General features: G+C 54.9%; 2 protein-coding genes across 2 annotated transcripts; one reads left to right on the plus strand and one right to left on the minus strand.

Moving 5' to 3' along the window:
- Positions 1-92: 92 nt before the first annotated feature.
- On the minus strand, positions 93-10,156 carry PRPF4 (pre-mRNA splicing tri-snRNP complex factor PRPF4). The gene is made up of 14 exons (XM_074556123.1): positions 9,946-10,156; positions 9,072-9,249; positions 8,037-8,223; positions 7,156-7,243; positions 6,358-6,437; positions 5,871-5,964; positions 4,965-5,059; positions 4,709-4,767; positions 4,035-4,158; positions 2,457-2,546; positions 1,361-1,483; positions 724-831; positions 521-639; positions 93-396 (listed from the first exon to the last, which is right to left on the minus strand). Exons 1-14 carry the CDS (start codon positions 9,994-9,996, stop codon positions 203-205), a joined length of 1,590 nt encoding a protein of 529 aa, XP_074412224.1. The 5' UTR covers positions 9,997-10,156; the 3' UTR covers positions 93-202.
- Positions 10,157-10,307: 151 nt separating this feature from the next.
- Positions 10,308-10,925, plus strand: CDC26 (cell division cycle 26). The gene is made up of 2 exons (XM_074556135.1): positions 10,308-10,491; positions 10,559-10,925. Exons 1-2 carry the CDS (start codon positions 10,411-10,413, stop codon positions 10,736-10,738), a joined length of 261 nt encoding a protein of 86 aa, XP_074412236.1. The 5' UTR covers positions 10,308-10,410; the 3' UTR covers positions 10,739-10,925.
- The last annotated feature ends 2,198 nt before the right edge of the window (positions 10,926-13,123 follow it).

A 13,123-nucleotide genomic window follows, 5' to 3' on the forward strand; every position in this document is an offset into this window, starting at 1 on the left:
AGTCCAAAATGTGGGAAAACTCCCAAGACTTGACAACAACCAAGCCCAGGCCAACAGTGGTGCTTCAAACACACCCAAACTCCAGAGCAGCCATGACTACAGCTGCTGTAACACACTGGATTCCTGTTTTTTTTTTTTAATATAAAAAAGCAGCCTAAAGTCATGAATGTCCCTGTCCCAGTCCATAACCTGTCCCTCTGAGCTACTCAGCTGTCCAGAGCTTGAAGGTTCTGTCGTAGGAGCAGGTGGCAATGAGCTGCCCATCCAGGGAGATGTCCAGGCCCATCACCTTCCCCTCGTGCCCTGCCAGTGTCTTCAGGGGGGACCAGCCGGGGTGGGTCCAGATCTTGGCCGTGTTGTCGTAGGCGCCCGTGAGCAGGAAATTCCCGTGGTTGGCTGCACGGGAGGGGAAAGGGGAGAAGTGAGGCTTGCAAGGAAAACATGACATCCCTGCTCACAAACAGGCCTTGAGTGCATGGGAGCAGCCAGAGGGGAGGCACAGGGAGCAGCAGGGACTCACGTTCAAACCTGACGCCGGTGACCAGGTTCTGGTGGGCAGGGATGGTGTAGATGCATTTCCTCTGCCGCAGGTCCCACACCTTGCAGGTGTTGTCCCCACTGCCCGTGGCCACGTGGTACCTGCCAAGGAGGGGAGGCAGAGCAGCGTTCAGGGAGTGCAGTTTACACTCAGAGCTCCCACATCAGTGCCAGCTCCCTCCTTACCCGTTTGGGGAGAAGTTGATGCCATAGATCTCCTTCAGGTGCCCTTCCAGGAACATGATACAGCGGCCCGTGCGCAGGTCCCACACCCGGCCAAAGGCATCCAGGCCTCTGCAAGCACAGCATTGTTGTATTCATATTTCTCAAGTCCCCTCCTGTACCAAGCTGTTCTTCTCTGCAGCACAGTTCTTCATGTGTCTTCTCAGAGGCTCCTCCTGGGCTCTCGACCCACCCCTATTTGTTCCAGTTACCTTCACGAGCTACAGCTGCTGCCCAACACAGGACTTCACAGCTGTGCCTCATTTGGAGTAGCCAGGACCCACAGAGATCTTAACAGGGACTCTCTCCATAACAATACATATATTCAGGCCCCCACACAGCATCACACACTGGGCTGGGCTGGGAGGGACCCTACAGATCACCCTGGCCATGGCAGGGACACCTCCCACTGTCCCAGGCTGCTCCCAGCCCTGCCCAGCCTGGCCTTGGGCACTGCCAGGGATCCAGGGGCAGCCACAGCTGCTCTGGGCCTCCCCTCCTCCCAGGGAACAATTCCTAATTCCCAATATCCCATCCAGCCCTGCCCTCTGGCAGTGGGAGCCCCTCCCCAGCAGGGGTCCCTGGTGCAGGGGGCACTCACCCGGTGCCAGCCAGGGAGCCGTCGGTGTGGAAGGCGATGTCGTAGACGCCCTTGCTGTGCCCCTCCTGGTGCAGGATCTCCTCCTGCGCCTCCAGGTCCCACAGGCGCCACGAGTGGTCGTAGCTGAGGAACAAACTCTCCTCACTCACAGTCACTGAGGCTGGAAAAGCCCTCCAGGCCCATGGAGTCCAGCTGTTAACCCAGCACCACCACATTCACCACTAACCCACGTCCCCAGGTGCCACCTCTGGGTGTTTTGTGAACCCTTCCAGGATGGTGACTCCCCCCCTGGGCAGCCTGTGCCAGTGCCTGGCCACCCTTTCTGTGAAGATGTTTTTTCCCCAATATCCAACCTAAACCTTCCCTGGTGTAACTTGAGGCCGTTTCCCCTGGTCTCCATGTAACTCCAGGGAGAACAACAGGATATTTCACCAACCCTGGGAGCATTTTATTCCCAGGGTCTCACACAGGGGCAGGGAAAGCAATCCCAACGACCTGCTGTCCCTGACACTGCAGGTCAGCTGTGCTCACAGTGGCCAAGCCCTGCCCTGCTGTGCACAAGCCCTGACACCACAGGGCCACCAGCTGGGCAGCCCATGGTCACTTCTGGAAGCCATGGTCACCAGCCCATGGTAAATGGTCACTTCTGGAAGCCATGGTCACTTCTGGAAGCCATGGTCACCAGCCCATGTTCACCTCTGGAAGCCATGGTCACCAGCCCATGGTCACCAGCCCATGGTCACCAGCCCATGGTCATTTCTGGAAGCCAGGGTCACTGGAAGCCATGGTCACCAGCCCATGGTCACTTCTGGATGCCATGGTCACCTCTGGAAGCCATGGTCACCAGCCCATGGTCACTTCTGGATGCCATGGTCACCTCTGGAAGCCATGGTCACCAGCCCATGGTCACTTCTGGAAGCCATGGTCACCAGCCCATGGTCACCTCTGGAAGCCATGGTCACAGGCCCATGGTCAGCAGCCCATGGTCACCTCTGGAAGCCATGGTCACCAGCCCATGGTAACTTCTGGAAGCCAGGGTCACTGGAAGCCATGGTCACAGGCCCATGGTCACCTCTGGATGCCCAGGTGTCCGTACCAGGTGGTGCCCAGGAACCTCCCTGAGGGGTGCCACATCACTCGGGCCACTCTCATGCTGTGTCCCTCGATGTCAGCCACGGGCTCATCACTGAAACACAGAATAAACACAGAACAAACCATTGGCCACTGGGGTCAGGCTCGAGCCAGGCCTCGCTCACACACTGTGATGGCAGCAAAGCTCTGCTGAGGAAATCAAACCAGGCAGGAACAGCAGAGCTGTAGCCAATGACTCTGAACTCTGCCACATTCCCAGCTCTGAGTGAAACCCTTTCTCCACACCTCCTGTGGGCTGTAAAGCTCTCCTGGGATGATGATGATGATTAATGAAATAGCACTTCTGGAATTACAGAAGTACAGAAACAAACCATGACCTACCTGAACTGCAGGGAGTTCTGAGAACACAACATCCTGAACTGCAGCAGCTCCTGCTGTTCTGCAGGATGCAGGGGACATTTATTCTCCCAGAAAGACAGGCAGCAGGTCAGGAGCACTCCCACACCCTCTGAACAGCACTTTCTTTCCAACAGATTAATTAAGAGCTGTGTCACATGAGCCTAACAAGCCCCCTGTCCCTTTGCACAGGGGCACTTTTGCTGTTACAAACTGTGATTTCAGCTGAGGATAAAGAGCTGTGCCTCTGGAGCTGCCTGCCCTTCCCAGGAGCCCTGAGGCTCCAGTTCTCAAGCAGGGATGCTGAGGCTCAGTACCTGAACCCTTCTCCTCTCCCAGGCCTGAGGGAGGTGCTGCCCAACTGTGCACTGACAGCCACTTGTTTGCAGCACAGGCAGAACATTTGTGCCTGGTTGTGTCGCAGACATTTTTTCATAGAAATCTTTTCTTTGAGATTTGTCCATCTTCTGGGAAGCAGAGCCCCAGAAGAAGAATGTAAACAATTGTTATCAGCTGCTGTGAAATGTAGCAGGTGTCCCTGTGATTGGCTCATCTTCTACCTGTACTATTAAAGGCCAATCACAAGAGCAGCTCAGGGACAGATTCCCTGGACACAGAACTTTGTTATTCATTCCTTCTATTCTATTCTTAGCTTAGCAGCTCTCTGCAACTTCTCTTCTTATTCTTTTTAGTATATTATAATGTATTATATATCATATATGAATAAATCAGCCTTCTGATCAAGAAACAAGATTCTCGTCCTTCTCTCACCACAGTGACCGTCTACAGTCACTGTAATATGGTTGTGCATTTGGTCAATCCCTCTCCAAATCCTGGTGCTTTCCAACCACTCAAAAATTCATTTCTTAATATCCAAGAGGGGCAATTTTCTCCTAAGTGAGCTGTTAGAATGAAACAGTCCCCAGACCTTCCATCCATCACCCCCAGCAGTTGAGCAATGCCCAGCAGCAATTCTGCCTCAGTCCCTTCCAGACCATCTCCCTCACCTGGGCTCCCTAATCAGGGTGAGATCTCTTCCTGCTGAACAGGGTGGCACATACTGAGGCCAGGGAGAGCACTGGGGCAGCTACAAGAAAAGGTCACATTGGCAGGAATGTCTGCAGGAACATGGAATGAACCCCAGCACAGCAATGCTGCAGCTGTGCACATCTGGAACAGTTCTGACCTTTCCAGGTTCCAGAGTTTGACAGAGCCATCAGCTGCACACGAGGCCAGGCTCACGTCCTTCTTCTCCAGGGACACCGTGGCCTTGGGGTGGAACACGATGGCCCCCACGTTGGTGCTGTGTCCTGAAGGGAAAGAAAAGCAAAATTCAGAATCTGCCACAAGATCTTGGCCAGTTCTTCAGAAAAGCAGCATTTCCTTGGCACTGGGGAGGGAGGTGGCATTGCCCTGTCACCCCCAGCCAAACTGCACTTCCAGGAGCACCCAAGGCAGAGCATCCAAAATGAAGGTTTGGAGCCCTCAAAAATTCAATATATGAATCAAAGGATTTGTCCTCAGATCTGTATTTAGTCCAAGTTGTGACCACTACTCGAAGAACCTCACTGTTGTCAAGTGCCCAAAACTGCAGCTGTTTGTAACTCAAACCAGGTTTGGAAACCAAACCAAACTGTTCAAAAACAGAAACAGCAAATTTGGAGCTGAGGTTTGAGCTGAAGGCCAGGTCTCCCTTTTCATTATATGACACATTCTCATGCTCCCAAGCCAAGGGATGCTCTCAGTAAGACAGAAATCTGCCTGAACACAACATTTTAAACCACAAAGTAATTCAGATGTGGGAGCTCAGCAGAGAAAGGAACAAAAGAAGCAGAAGCCTCAGTGAGAGCCCCTGAGTACCTCGTAAGGTGTGAACCAGGTTGCAGTCAGGCACAGACCAGAGCTTGCACAGCCCACTCCTGTGAACACAAGGAATGGATGTCAGTGGAGAAGGACAGCAAGGAACAGATCAATGTTCTTGATCAATCAATCAATCTCTGCTCAGCTCTAAATAAGGTGATGAGAGCTCAGAGCAGCCTCTCACAACTCCCAAGGCTCCAAAACCATTCCTTTGCTCCCCCAGCCCCCAGGGCAGGTGCTGCCAAGGCAGGCTCACCAGCAGGCTGTGGCCAGCAGTTTGGAGTTGGGGCTGAAGTGGCAGTAGGACAGCGGGCGATCGTCCCCAATCTGGCTGCAGAAGTTATTCAAGGACTGTAAGAAATACAAAGAAAATCATCAATAAATGACTGAAATACAACCAGCCCAGAGCTATCCCCTGCCAAAGCTTGAGGTGAGGGAGGCAAACGTGCACAGGAGGAGGCAGAGGCCCTTGGGAAGTCACTTTCAAGGGGAGATGGTGCCTCAGAGCCACTGCAGCTGCAGGCAGGAGGCACAGCACAACCTGGGGCACAGCTCAGCCCCCCAGGAACAGCCCTGGTATGTGCCCCAGCCCCAGAGCTCTGCAGCTGCAGCTCTGACACAGAGCTGGCTGGAGTTTGGCATCTGCCCACAGATCATCCAAAGAATCCAACCAGACAGACAGGGCAGAGGGGAGAACAAATCCTCTGGAGTAAACAGGATTAGGGGGGCAGCACACTCTGCCTGAGCCTCTCTGGTTGGTTAAGCTGGGAATCTGGCTTAGCACGCTCACAAAGGGCATCTCAGAGTCATCCCAACCATGCTCAGCACCCAGAGTTGGTATTGCCCTGGCATTCCTGGGCTCCCCAGCCAGAGGCAGGAATGCATTCCTTTAGCCTCACAGGTGAGTGGCAAGGCAGGACAGGGACATCTCTGCACCCTCTGCCATGCCCAGGGACAAATAACATCTCCTCCTTCCTTCTCTGAAAGAGTCAGAAAAGGCTTCAGAGACACAGGGAAAGAGGAAAAGCAGAACTTCCCAAGACTGCACAGACTGATGTGCATGTGGACAGCACCTCAGGCAGCTCAATTCCTGCTGGGCTCTCGGAGCATCAGCCAAACCTTGTGAGCACAGCAGTGGAGCAGCTGCCAAAGCCAAACCTACCCTCAGGGATTTGTGCAGCTCCTGCCTCTGGGATGTCCTGGTGGCCTCGGGGATCTCCTTGAGCAGCCGAGCCTCCTCCAGCCTCTTTGCTGCCCTGGGGAGAGCAAAGGTGGGGTGGGAGCCCTCAGAACTGCCCCTTCCTTGTCCTGGAAATGCCCAAACTTCCCCTCCTGCCCCTGGAAATGCCTTTTCCCTGCTCTTCCCCCAAACTTCCCCTCCTGCCCCTGGAAATGCCTTTTCCCTGCTCTTCCCCCAAACATCCCCTCCTGCCCCTTCCTTGTCCTGGAAATGCCTTTTCCCTGCTCTTCCCCCAAACTTCCCACCCTGCCCCTGGAAATGCCTTTTCCCTGCCATTCCCAGGATCAGTTCCTGAAAGCTCCAGCTCTGGGCTCACTGGACCTGCCCCCCACTCCCTGCATTTCCAGTGCTCCCCCCAGCAGGATCTGCCCCTGTATTTATTTGACAAATGTTTTGTGTTTTCTCTCACCTGGGCAGGGAGTAGTTGGCCAGCCACAGCCTGGCTGTTTTCAGACTGCGTGGGCCCTCGTGGTACCAGGTTTGCTGATACTGTAAAAAAGGAATAAAAGTGATGGAAAAGCCCTGGTGCTGCTGCCCCTGTGTTCATTCCCCTCAGCTCCTCCCAGCAGCACCTGCCCCCAAACCCTGCTGTGCTCTGGCCTCTTTTTAAGGGCTTTCTGCACAATTAAGCCCCAGGAAAAGGGATTTGGAGATAAATCAAATTCTCTGCCCTACAGATCCAATCCTGACATGCTGCCACTTCACTCAACACTCCAGCTGAACCCTGGCTCATCTGCATTTACTGACATGTAACTCCCTCCTTGTTTACACATCACCCAGGAAAGAAAAAGTCCAATTCTTTCCTACAGTACAGCTCAAAAATAATAAGGCAGAAGAGACTCAGAAGAGAGACAGAAGCAGAAAGAGTAATCAATGGCACAGACAGATGCAGCAGCAGGAACATATTTTTTTTCTTCCCAAGTGTGAAGGAAAGTAAGGGCCTTGCTGCAGTAGGTAAGAGCCCACACAGCTGCTCTCCTGTCTGCACACTGAGTGCAGCACAGAGCAGGGTCTGTGAGTAAAACCCACACTTGGTGCTCCTCACTGTGACCAAACATTGCCACGGATTTGCTGAAATGGGCAACACAGAAAAAGCCTGAAAGGATGGCATGAGAATGCAGAGGCTGGCCAAAGGCAGAGTCCTGGATAAAACACAGCTGGATACACCATTCCTCCCTCAGCACTGAGGGACAGGAGACACCCTCACCTCTTCTTTGGACTTTTTGGACCTGTCATCATCTTTCCTGGTCTTCTTTAATGCATCTGTGCCGACCACTGAGAGGATGTTCCTTAGCCTGGGAGGGAAATCATGAAGCTCCATTTAGTCAGGAAATTCTCAGCTGTCCTAACAAATATCACTGTGAGATTCCTTCTGCCTTGGGGTCCTTAGAACAGAAATCCCAGACTGGTTTGGAGTGGAAGGGACCTTAAAGCCATCCAGTGCCACCCATGCCATGGCAGGGACACCTCCCACTGTCCCAGGCTGCTCCCAGCCCTGTCCAACTTGGCCTTGGGCACTGCCAGGGATGGAGCAGCCACTGGACATTGAGGTTTTTGCCTGAAGGCCAAAGCACAAAAGTAAAATGCCACATTAAATTCCTGCAATCAGGCAATGTTGGGTCCCTTTTATTTATATATAAATTTTATATAAATAATAATTAATAATAAATAAATTAATAAATATATTTACTTAATTAATTAAATTAATAGTAAATAAATAATTAATTAAATATATATATATTTATATTTTAAAAAAGCTTTAGAACACAGAGCTTTTCCTGGGCACTGCCAGGGATCCAGGGTGGGCACCCTGTGCCAGGGCCTGCCCACCCTCACAGGGAACAATTCCCAATTCCCAATATCCCATCCATCCCTGCCCTCTGGCAGTGGGAGCCATTCCCTGGGTCCTGTCCCTCCATCCCTTCAGGCCCTGGCAGGGGCTCTGAGCTCTCTCTGGAGCTTCCCCTTCCCCAGACTGAGCCCCCCCAGCTCTCCCAGCTGCCCTGTGGCACAGGGCTCTGTGCAGCCCAGCTGCCAGCAGGAGCTCTGTGCTTTTCCAGCTGTCCCCTCCCCGTGCAGGCCCAGCACCTCTCCCTGCGCTCCGCAGGGCCCTCTCCGAAGAGCGTGATGGGCTCCCCCAGGGCCCTCAGGCACGCCTTGACCTCGCAGTCGTCCGTGGACACGTTGATCTGCCGCGCGCGCTTGCGCCGCTCGAACTCCGCCAGCACCTCGGCCTGCCGCTCGCTCATGTGGTCCTCGAGGTCAAACACCTCCCCTGGGCACACACAGAGCCTCAGCACACACAGCCAGCACGGCCCAGGGCACACCTGGGGCTGCCAGGGCCTCTGCAGGGCACCCAGAGCAGGGACACGGGAGGGTTTGGGATGTGTGCAGAGAGGGACACGGCACACCTGCCTCAGCTGTCCCAGCGCCCCTGGATCCCTCCCAGAGCCCTGGATCCCTCCTTCAGCTCTCCCAGAGCTCCTCAGCCCCTGGATCCCTCCCTCAGCTCTCCCAGAGCCCCTGGATCCCTCCTTCAGCCCCTGGATCCCTTCCTCAGTGGTCCCAGAGTCCCTCAGCCTCTGGACCCCTCCCTCAGGTCTCCCAAAGCCCCTCTGCCCTTGGATCCCTCCCTCAGCTCTCCCAGAGTCCCTGGACCCTTCCCTCAGCTGTCCCTCAGCCCCTGGATGCCTCTCTCAGCTGTCCCAGAGCCCTGGACCCCAGAGCCTCCCTCAGCTCTCCCAGTGTCCCTGGATCCCTCCCTCAGCTCTCCCAGAGCTCCTCAACCCCTGGATCCCTCCCTCAGTGGTCCCAGAGCCCCTCTGCCCTGGGATCCCTCACTCAACTGTTCCAGAGCCCCTGGACCCCTCCCTCAGCTCTCCCAAAGCCCCTCTGCCCCTGAATCCCTCCCTCAGCTCTCCCAAAGCCCCTCAGCCTCTGGATCCCTCCCTCAGCCCTCCCAGAGCCCCTGGATCCCTCTCAGCTGTCCCAGATCCCCCTGCCCTGGATCCCTCTGAATAGGAAGATCCAAGCACGGAGCTGCCCACCCCTGAGTGCACTGAGGTGATGCCCACAGAGACATTTGGAAGGGAGGGATAACAAAGGGTGTTTGCACGTGCTCACCAGTGCTGATGTTGATGTTGCCAGCCTCCATGGCTGCCTTCATGCCCTCCTTGCCCAGCAGCCCGGCCTCGCCCTTGGCCAGGCGCTCGCGCTCCTTCTCCTCCAGGCTCCCGTAGAAAATGGGCGCCCGCTTGGCCGGGGGAGCCTCGGCCTCCTCGGCTGCCTTGGCCTTGGGGGGCTGAGGGGAGAAACAGGGGCACAGAGTGAGGGACAGAGTGCACAGGGTGTGGGGAGACAGACACACAGCAAACAGCCTGCCTGTGCCAGGAGAATGGGGCTGGACACTGCAAAGACCTCTCAGAATCCCAGCCTGGTTTGGGTTGAAGGGCACTGAAGCCCATCCAGTGCCAGCCATGCCATGGCAGGGACACCTCCCACTGTCCCAGGCTGCTCCCAGTCCTGTCCAGCCTGGCCTTGGGCACTGCCAGGGATGGAGCAGCCACTGGACATTGAGGTTTTTGCCTGAAGGCCAAAGCACAAATGTAAAACCCAAAATTAAATCCATGAAATCAGGCAATGTTGGGCCCCTTTTATTTATTATCTGCACAGGTATTTTTGGAGCAAGCTTTAGAACACGGAGCTTTTCCTCTTCCTGCACCTGCACAGCCAGGAGCGATGCCATGCCCCAGCTCCAGCTCCCTCCCCGGAATGCTGAGGAGTGAGCGGTGCCCGGCTCCGTCCCCCCGGAGAGGCCTCACACGAACCGCCCGGGAGACTGGGTACGAGTGCAGGGAAACACAGGAGTGCGCGGGCTCCTTTAGAGCTCCGCTGTCACCGGGGCACCGTAAACCCCGCACAGCCACAGCAGCCGCGACCGCCGCGGCCTCTCCCGCTCCTGCGGGCCCAGAGCCGCCCCCATCTCCCGGACACTCACCTCAGGGGGCCGGGCCCCGCCACGAGCCGCCGGTGCCCGCGCGGTGGCCATGGCGGGAACGGGACCGGGAAGCGACAAGAAGACGGCAAGGGGAGCGGGAACGGGAACCAGAGAGCGGGAACGGGAATCAGTGAGTGGGAACGGGCCGGACTCGCCGCGCTCAGGCTCCGGCGCCTCACGGCCACTTCCGGGTCGCGCAGGGTAGGCCGGGAACTGCATCGCCCTTTAAGGGAGGACCACGCGGGGAACGCCGGGAGTTGTAGTGCCCGCTGAGGGCGGTACGCGCGGGGCACGCCGGGAGATGCAGTGCCCGCTGAGGGCAGGACGCGCGGGGCGCGCCGGGAGATGCAGTGCCCGCTGAGGGCGGTACGCGCGGGGCACGCTGGGAGTTGTGGCGGGCCGGGCGGAGCCCGCTGAGGGCGGGAGCGCTCGGTCGTGCCGCGGGTGGCGGTGCCGCTGGTCGCGATGCTTCGTCGGAAGCCGACGCGGCTGGAGCTGAAGCTGGACGACATCGAGGAGTTCGAGAGCGTCCGGAAGGAGCTGGAGGTGCGCGCGGGGCCGGGCGCGGGGGGCTCGGCCCGCCCCCGGCCCTGACCGGCCCGTTCGCCCGCAGAGCCGCAGGAAGCAGCGCGACGAGGCGGAGGCGGCGGCGGGCGGAGAGGAGGCGGCGGCGATCGGAGCGCTGGGCACGGAGCACAAGAGCCGCGAGCAGCTCATCCATGAACGCATCGGGTACAAACCGCAGCCCAAGGCCGGCGGCCGCACCGCGCACTTCGGCACCTTCGAGTTCTGAGCGGGCCGCCCCGGGAACCGCCGGCAGCCCCGGCCCCCTCAGCCGGGCGGGCCTCGCTATCTCCTCTCCGAGCTGTTACATTTTTGTTTTTTAAGTTTGGTTAACACGGCCGTGAACGCCCCTTTGCCGAGTGTTTTGTTTTAAATAAACACTTATTTTTTATAATAAAGTGATGATAATCCCATGAGCTGCTGTAAACGGCTGCAGTGACCGGTGGGGGTGGAAACACCCGGACCACCCATTCCCTGCTGTGAGCAAGGAGATAAAACACCGCGGGAGGATCCTCTGGGAAAGTGATCTGGTGATCTTAAACCAGACTGAAGTGGCCACCTGAACCTCCTGAGAGCATCAATCTTAAAATTATTTAATGTTAGATCTAGGCAAATCTGCAGGTTTCTCTTGCTTTTCTTTCTCCCCCTCCATTTTTCTAGTAATTTGTATTTCACAGAGCTCACCTATAGCTGGTTCATAGAATTGTTTGCAACAGCATTTGGTGTTAAAATCAGAAATGTCGGAAAGGAGATCTCGATTTTAGAACTCATTTCTTCTCCTTTTCCTTTCCTTTTGTTCTTTCCTCTCTGTTCTGTTAAATGCATCAGAAAAATGTAAAGAACTCTTGAAAACACAAATCTTTAAATGATAACAAACACCAATTTTTCAAGTTGCTTTCAGTTTCATCATGTCTGCTCACATTAGGCTCATGTGGATAGCACACACATACACATAATCCCCCTTAATAATTTTTAATCTTTTGAATCATCTCTGCATCTTATCATTTTGGGAAGTTTGTCAAATCTGTTTTGGCTCAAAGGTGCTTGTATTTACATGGCAATCTAGCTGTTGCTATTTGTATTTTTTTTTACTATTTTTGGGGAAAATCCTTTTGCTGTAACATCAAAAGTACTGGGGTGTGACGGTGTTCACAGGGGTCCAAGGATGAGGGAAGAGATGAGGCTCTGACTCCATGGTTCAGAAGGCTGATTCATTATTTTATGATATATATTACATTAAAACTCTACTAAAAGAATAGAAGAAAGGATTTCATCAGAAGAATAGAAAAAGAAGGAATGATAACAAAGGCTTGTGGCTCTGACAGAGAGTCCCAGCCAGTGATTGGCCGTTAATTAGAAACAAGCACATGAGACCAATCCCAGATGCACCTGTTGCATTCCACAGCAGCAGATAATCATTGTTTACATTTTGTTCCTGAGGCCTCCCAGCTTCTCAGGAGGACAAATCCTAAGGAAAGGATTTTTCAGAAAATATCATGGCTACACTGGGGTTGAAATAGTTATTGGTCCATAACCAGCAAGCTTTATTTCAGTCAAATCCTAAAGGAAATAGACACAACAGCCACCCTACCCTGGTGGCCCCAGTGAGGAGAAGGTGCTGAAGTGTCTGCTGAGTGTTTTGGGATAAAGGTGCCACAGCTCTGGGTGCTAGACCCCAAATACATCCCAGAGCTGCTTCATTCAGTCTGTGTCCCCTGGGCCCTGGGCAGGGAGTGCCTGCAGGCCTGGATCATGGCCTGGCCTCATGGATGGGGAGGGACAGCCCATTCTCTGAGCAGCTTTTCCTTTGCACTGCCCTGCTCCACCTCCATCCAGCTCTGCCCAGTGTCCCCCAGCTGCCCTGGTTTGTCACCCCTGGATTGGAGCTCAGAGCTCTTTGCTGCTTGGAGCAAAGGCCACCAAACAGTTCCCTGTGGCTGGTGGCACCTGGAAACACCAAGGGCACGTGGATTTCTTCAGCTGGTGCCTGGGCAGTGTGAGGTCAGATTTGATTTAGGTTTTGATTTGATTTAGGTGAGTTTTGGGGCAGAGCCCACACAGGTGGGGTCTGGCACACACTGGGGTGAGCTGGAGGAAGCAATTTAAAATCCTGAGCAGTTTCTTGGTGCTCAGGAAATTCTGCTCCCTGCAGCCTGGGCCAGGAGCAGGGCAGGCTGCCACAGCCCTGGGCCTGAATTCAGGAGCTGGAGGCTCCCCTGCTCCTGGCCAGGGCTGTTTCCAACCATCACAATGACCAGGGCTGGTTTTTCAGCATTCCTCCAAAGCAGACTTCAGTTAAATTCAGGCTTCCCGTGTTGTAGGTGCATCAAATGCCAGGTCAGGCTGGGGAAATGTACAGAACTTCAAACTTTTCCAACTGGAAGGAGCCCCAGGCTGGCCTAGCAAAGAGCTGCATTTCTGTCCAACATCACATACACTGATCAGGAGCTGCCATGCCAGCTCTGAGAGGACACCTCAGAGGTTGTTACAGCTCCATACAACCCCTCTCCAGGGCAGGCAGATCTGGGAGGCACCAATTCCTCTTCCCATCCTTCCCCACAAAGTGTGACTGTGCTGGAACAAAGACATTTCTCAGTGAATCCCCATTGCAGCA

This window comes from Zonotrichia albicollis, chromosome 21 (genome assembly GCF_047830755.1).
Source record: "Zonotrichia albicollis isolate bZonAlb1 chromosome 21, bZonAlb1.hap1, whole genome shotgun sequence".
In the NCBI taxonomy this organism is placed as follows: domain Eukaryota; kingdom Metazoa; phylum Chordata; class Aves; order Passeriformes; family Passerellidae; genus Zonotrichia; species Zonotrichia albicollis.

Bases quoted from the DNA above. Each gene is read 5' to 3' on its own strand.
- PRPF4 (XM_074556123.1), bottom strand. From the start codon at position 9,996: ATGGCCACCGCGCGGGCACCGGCGGCTCGTGGCGGGGCCCGGCCCCCT. The intron at 5,965-6,357 runs GTGAGAGAAAAC...TGCTCTCCCCAG, and splicing joins GCCAACTACTCCCTGCCCAG to GGCAGCAAAGAGGCTGGAGG. The intron at 1,484-2,456 runs GTACGGACACCT...TTTGTTCCTCAG, and splicing joins AGGTTCCTGGGCACCACCTG to CTACGACCACTCGTGGCGCC.
- CDC26 (XM_074556135.1), top strand. From the start codon at position 10,411: ATGCTTCGTCGGAAGCCGACGCGGCTGGAGCTGAAGCTGGACGACATC. The intron at 10,492-10,558 runs GTGCGCGCGGGG...GTTCGCCCGCAG, and splicing joins GCGTCCGGAAGGAGCTGGAG to AGCCGCAGGAAGCAGCGCGA.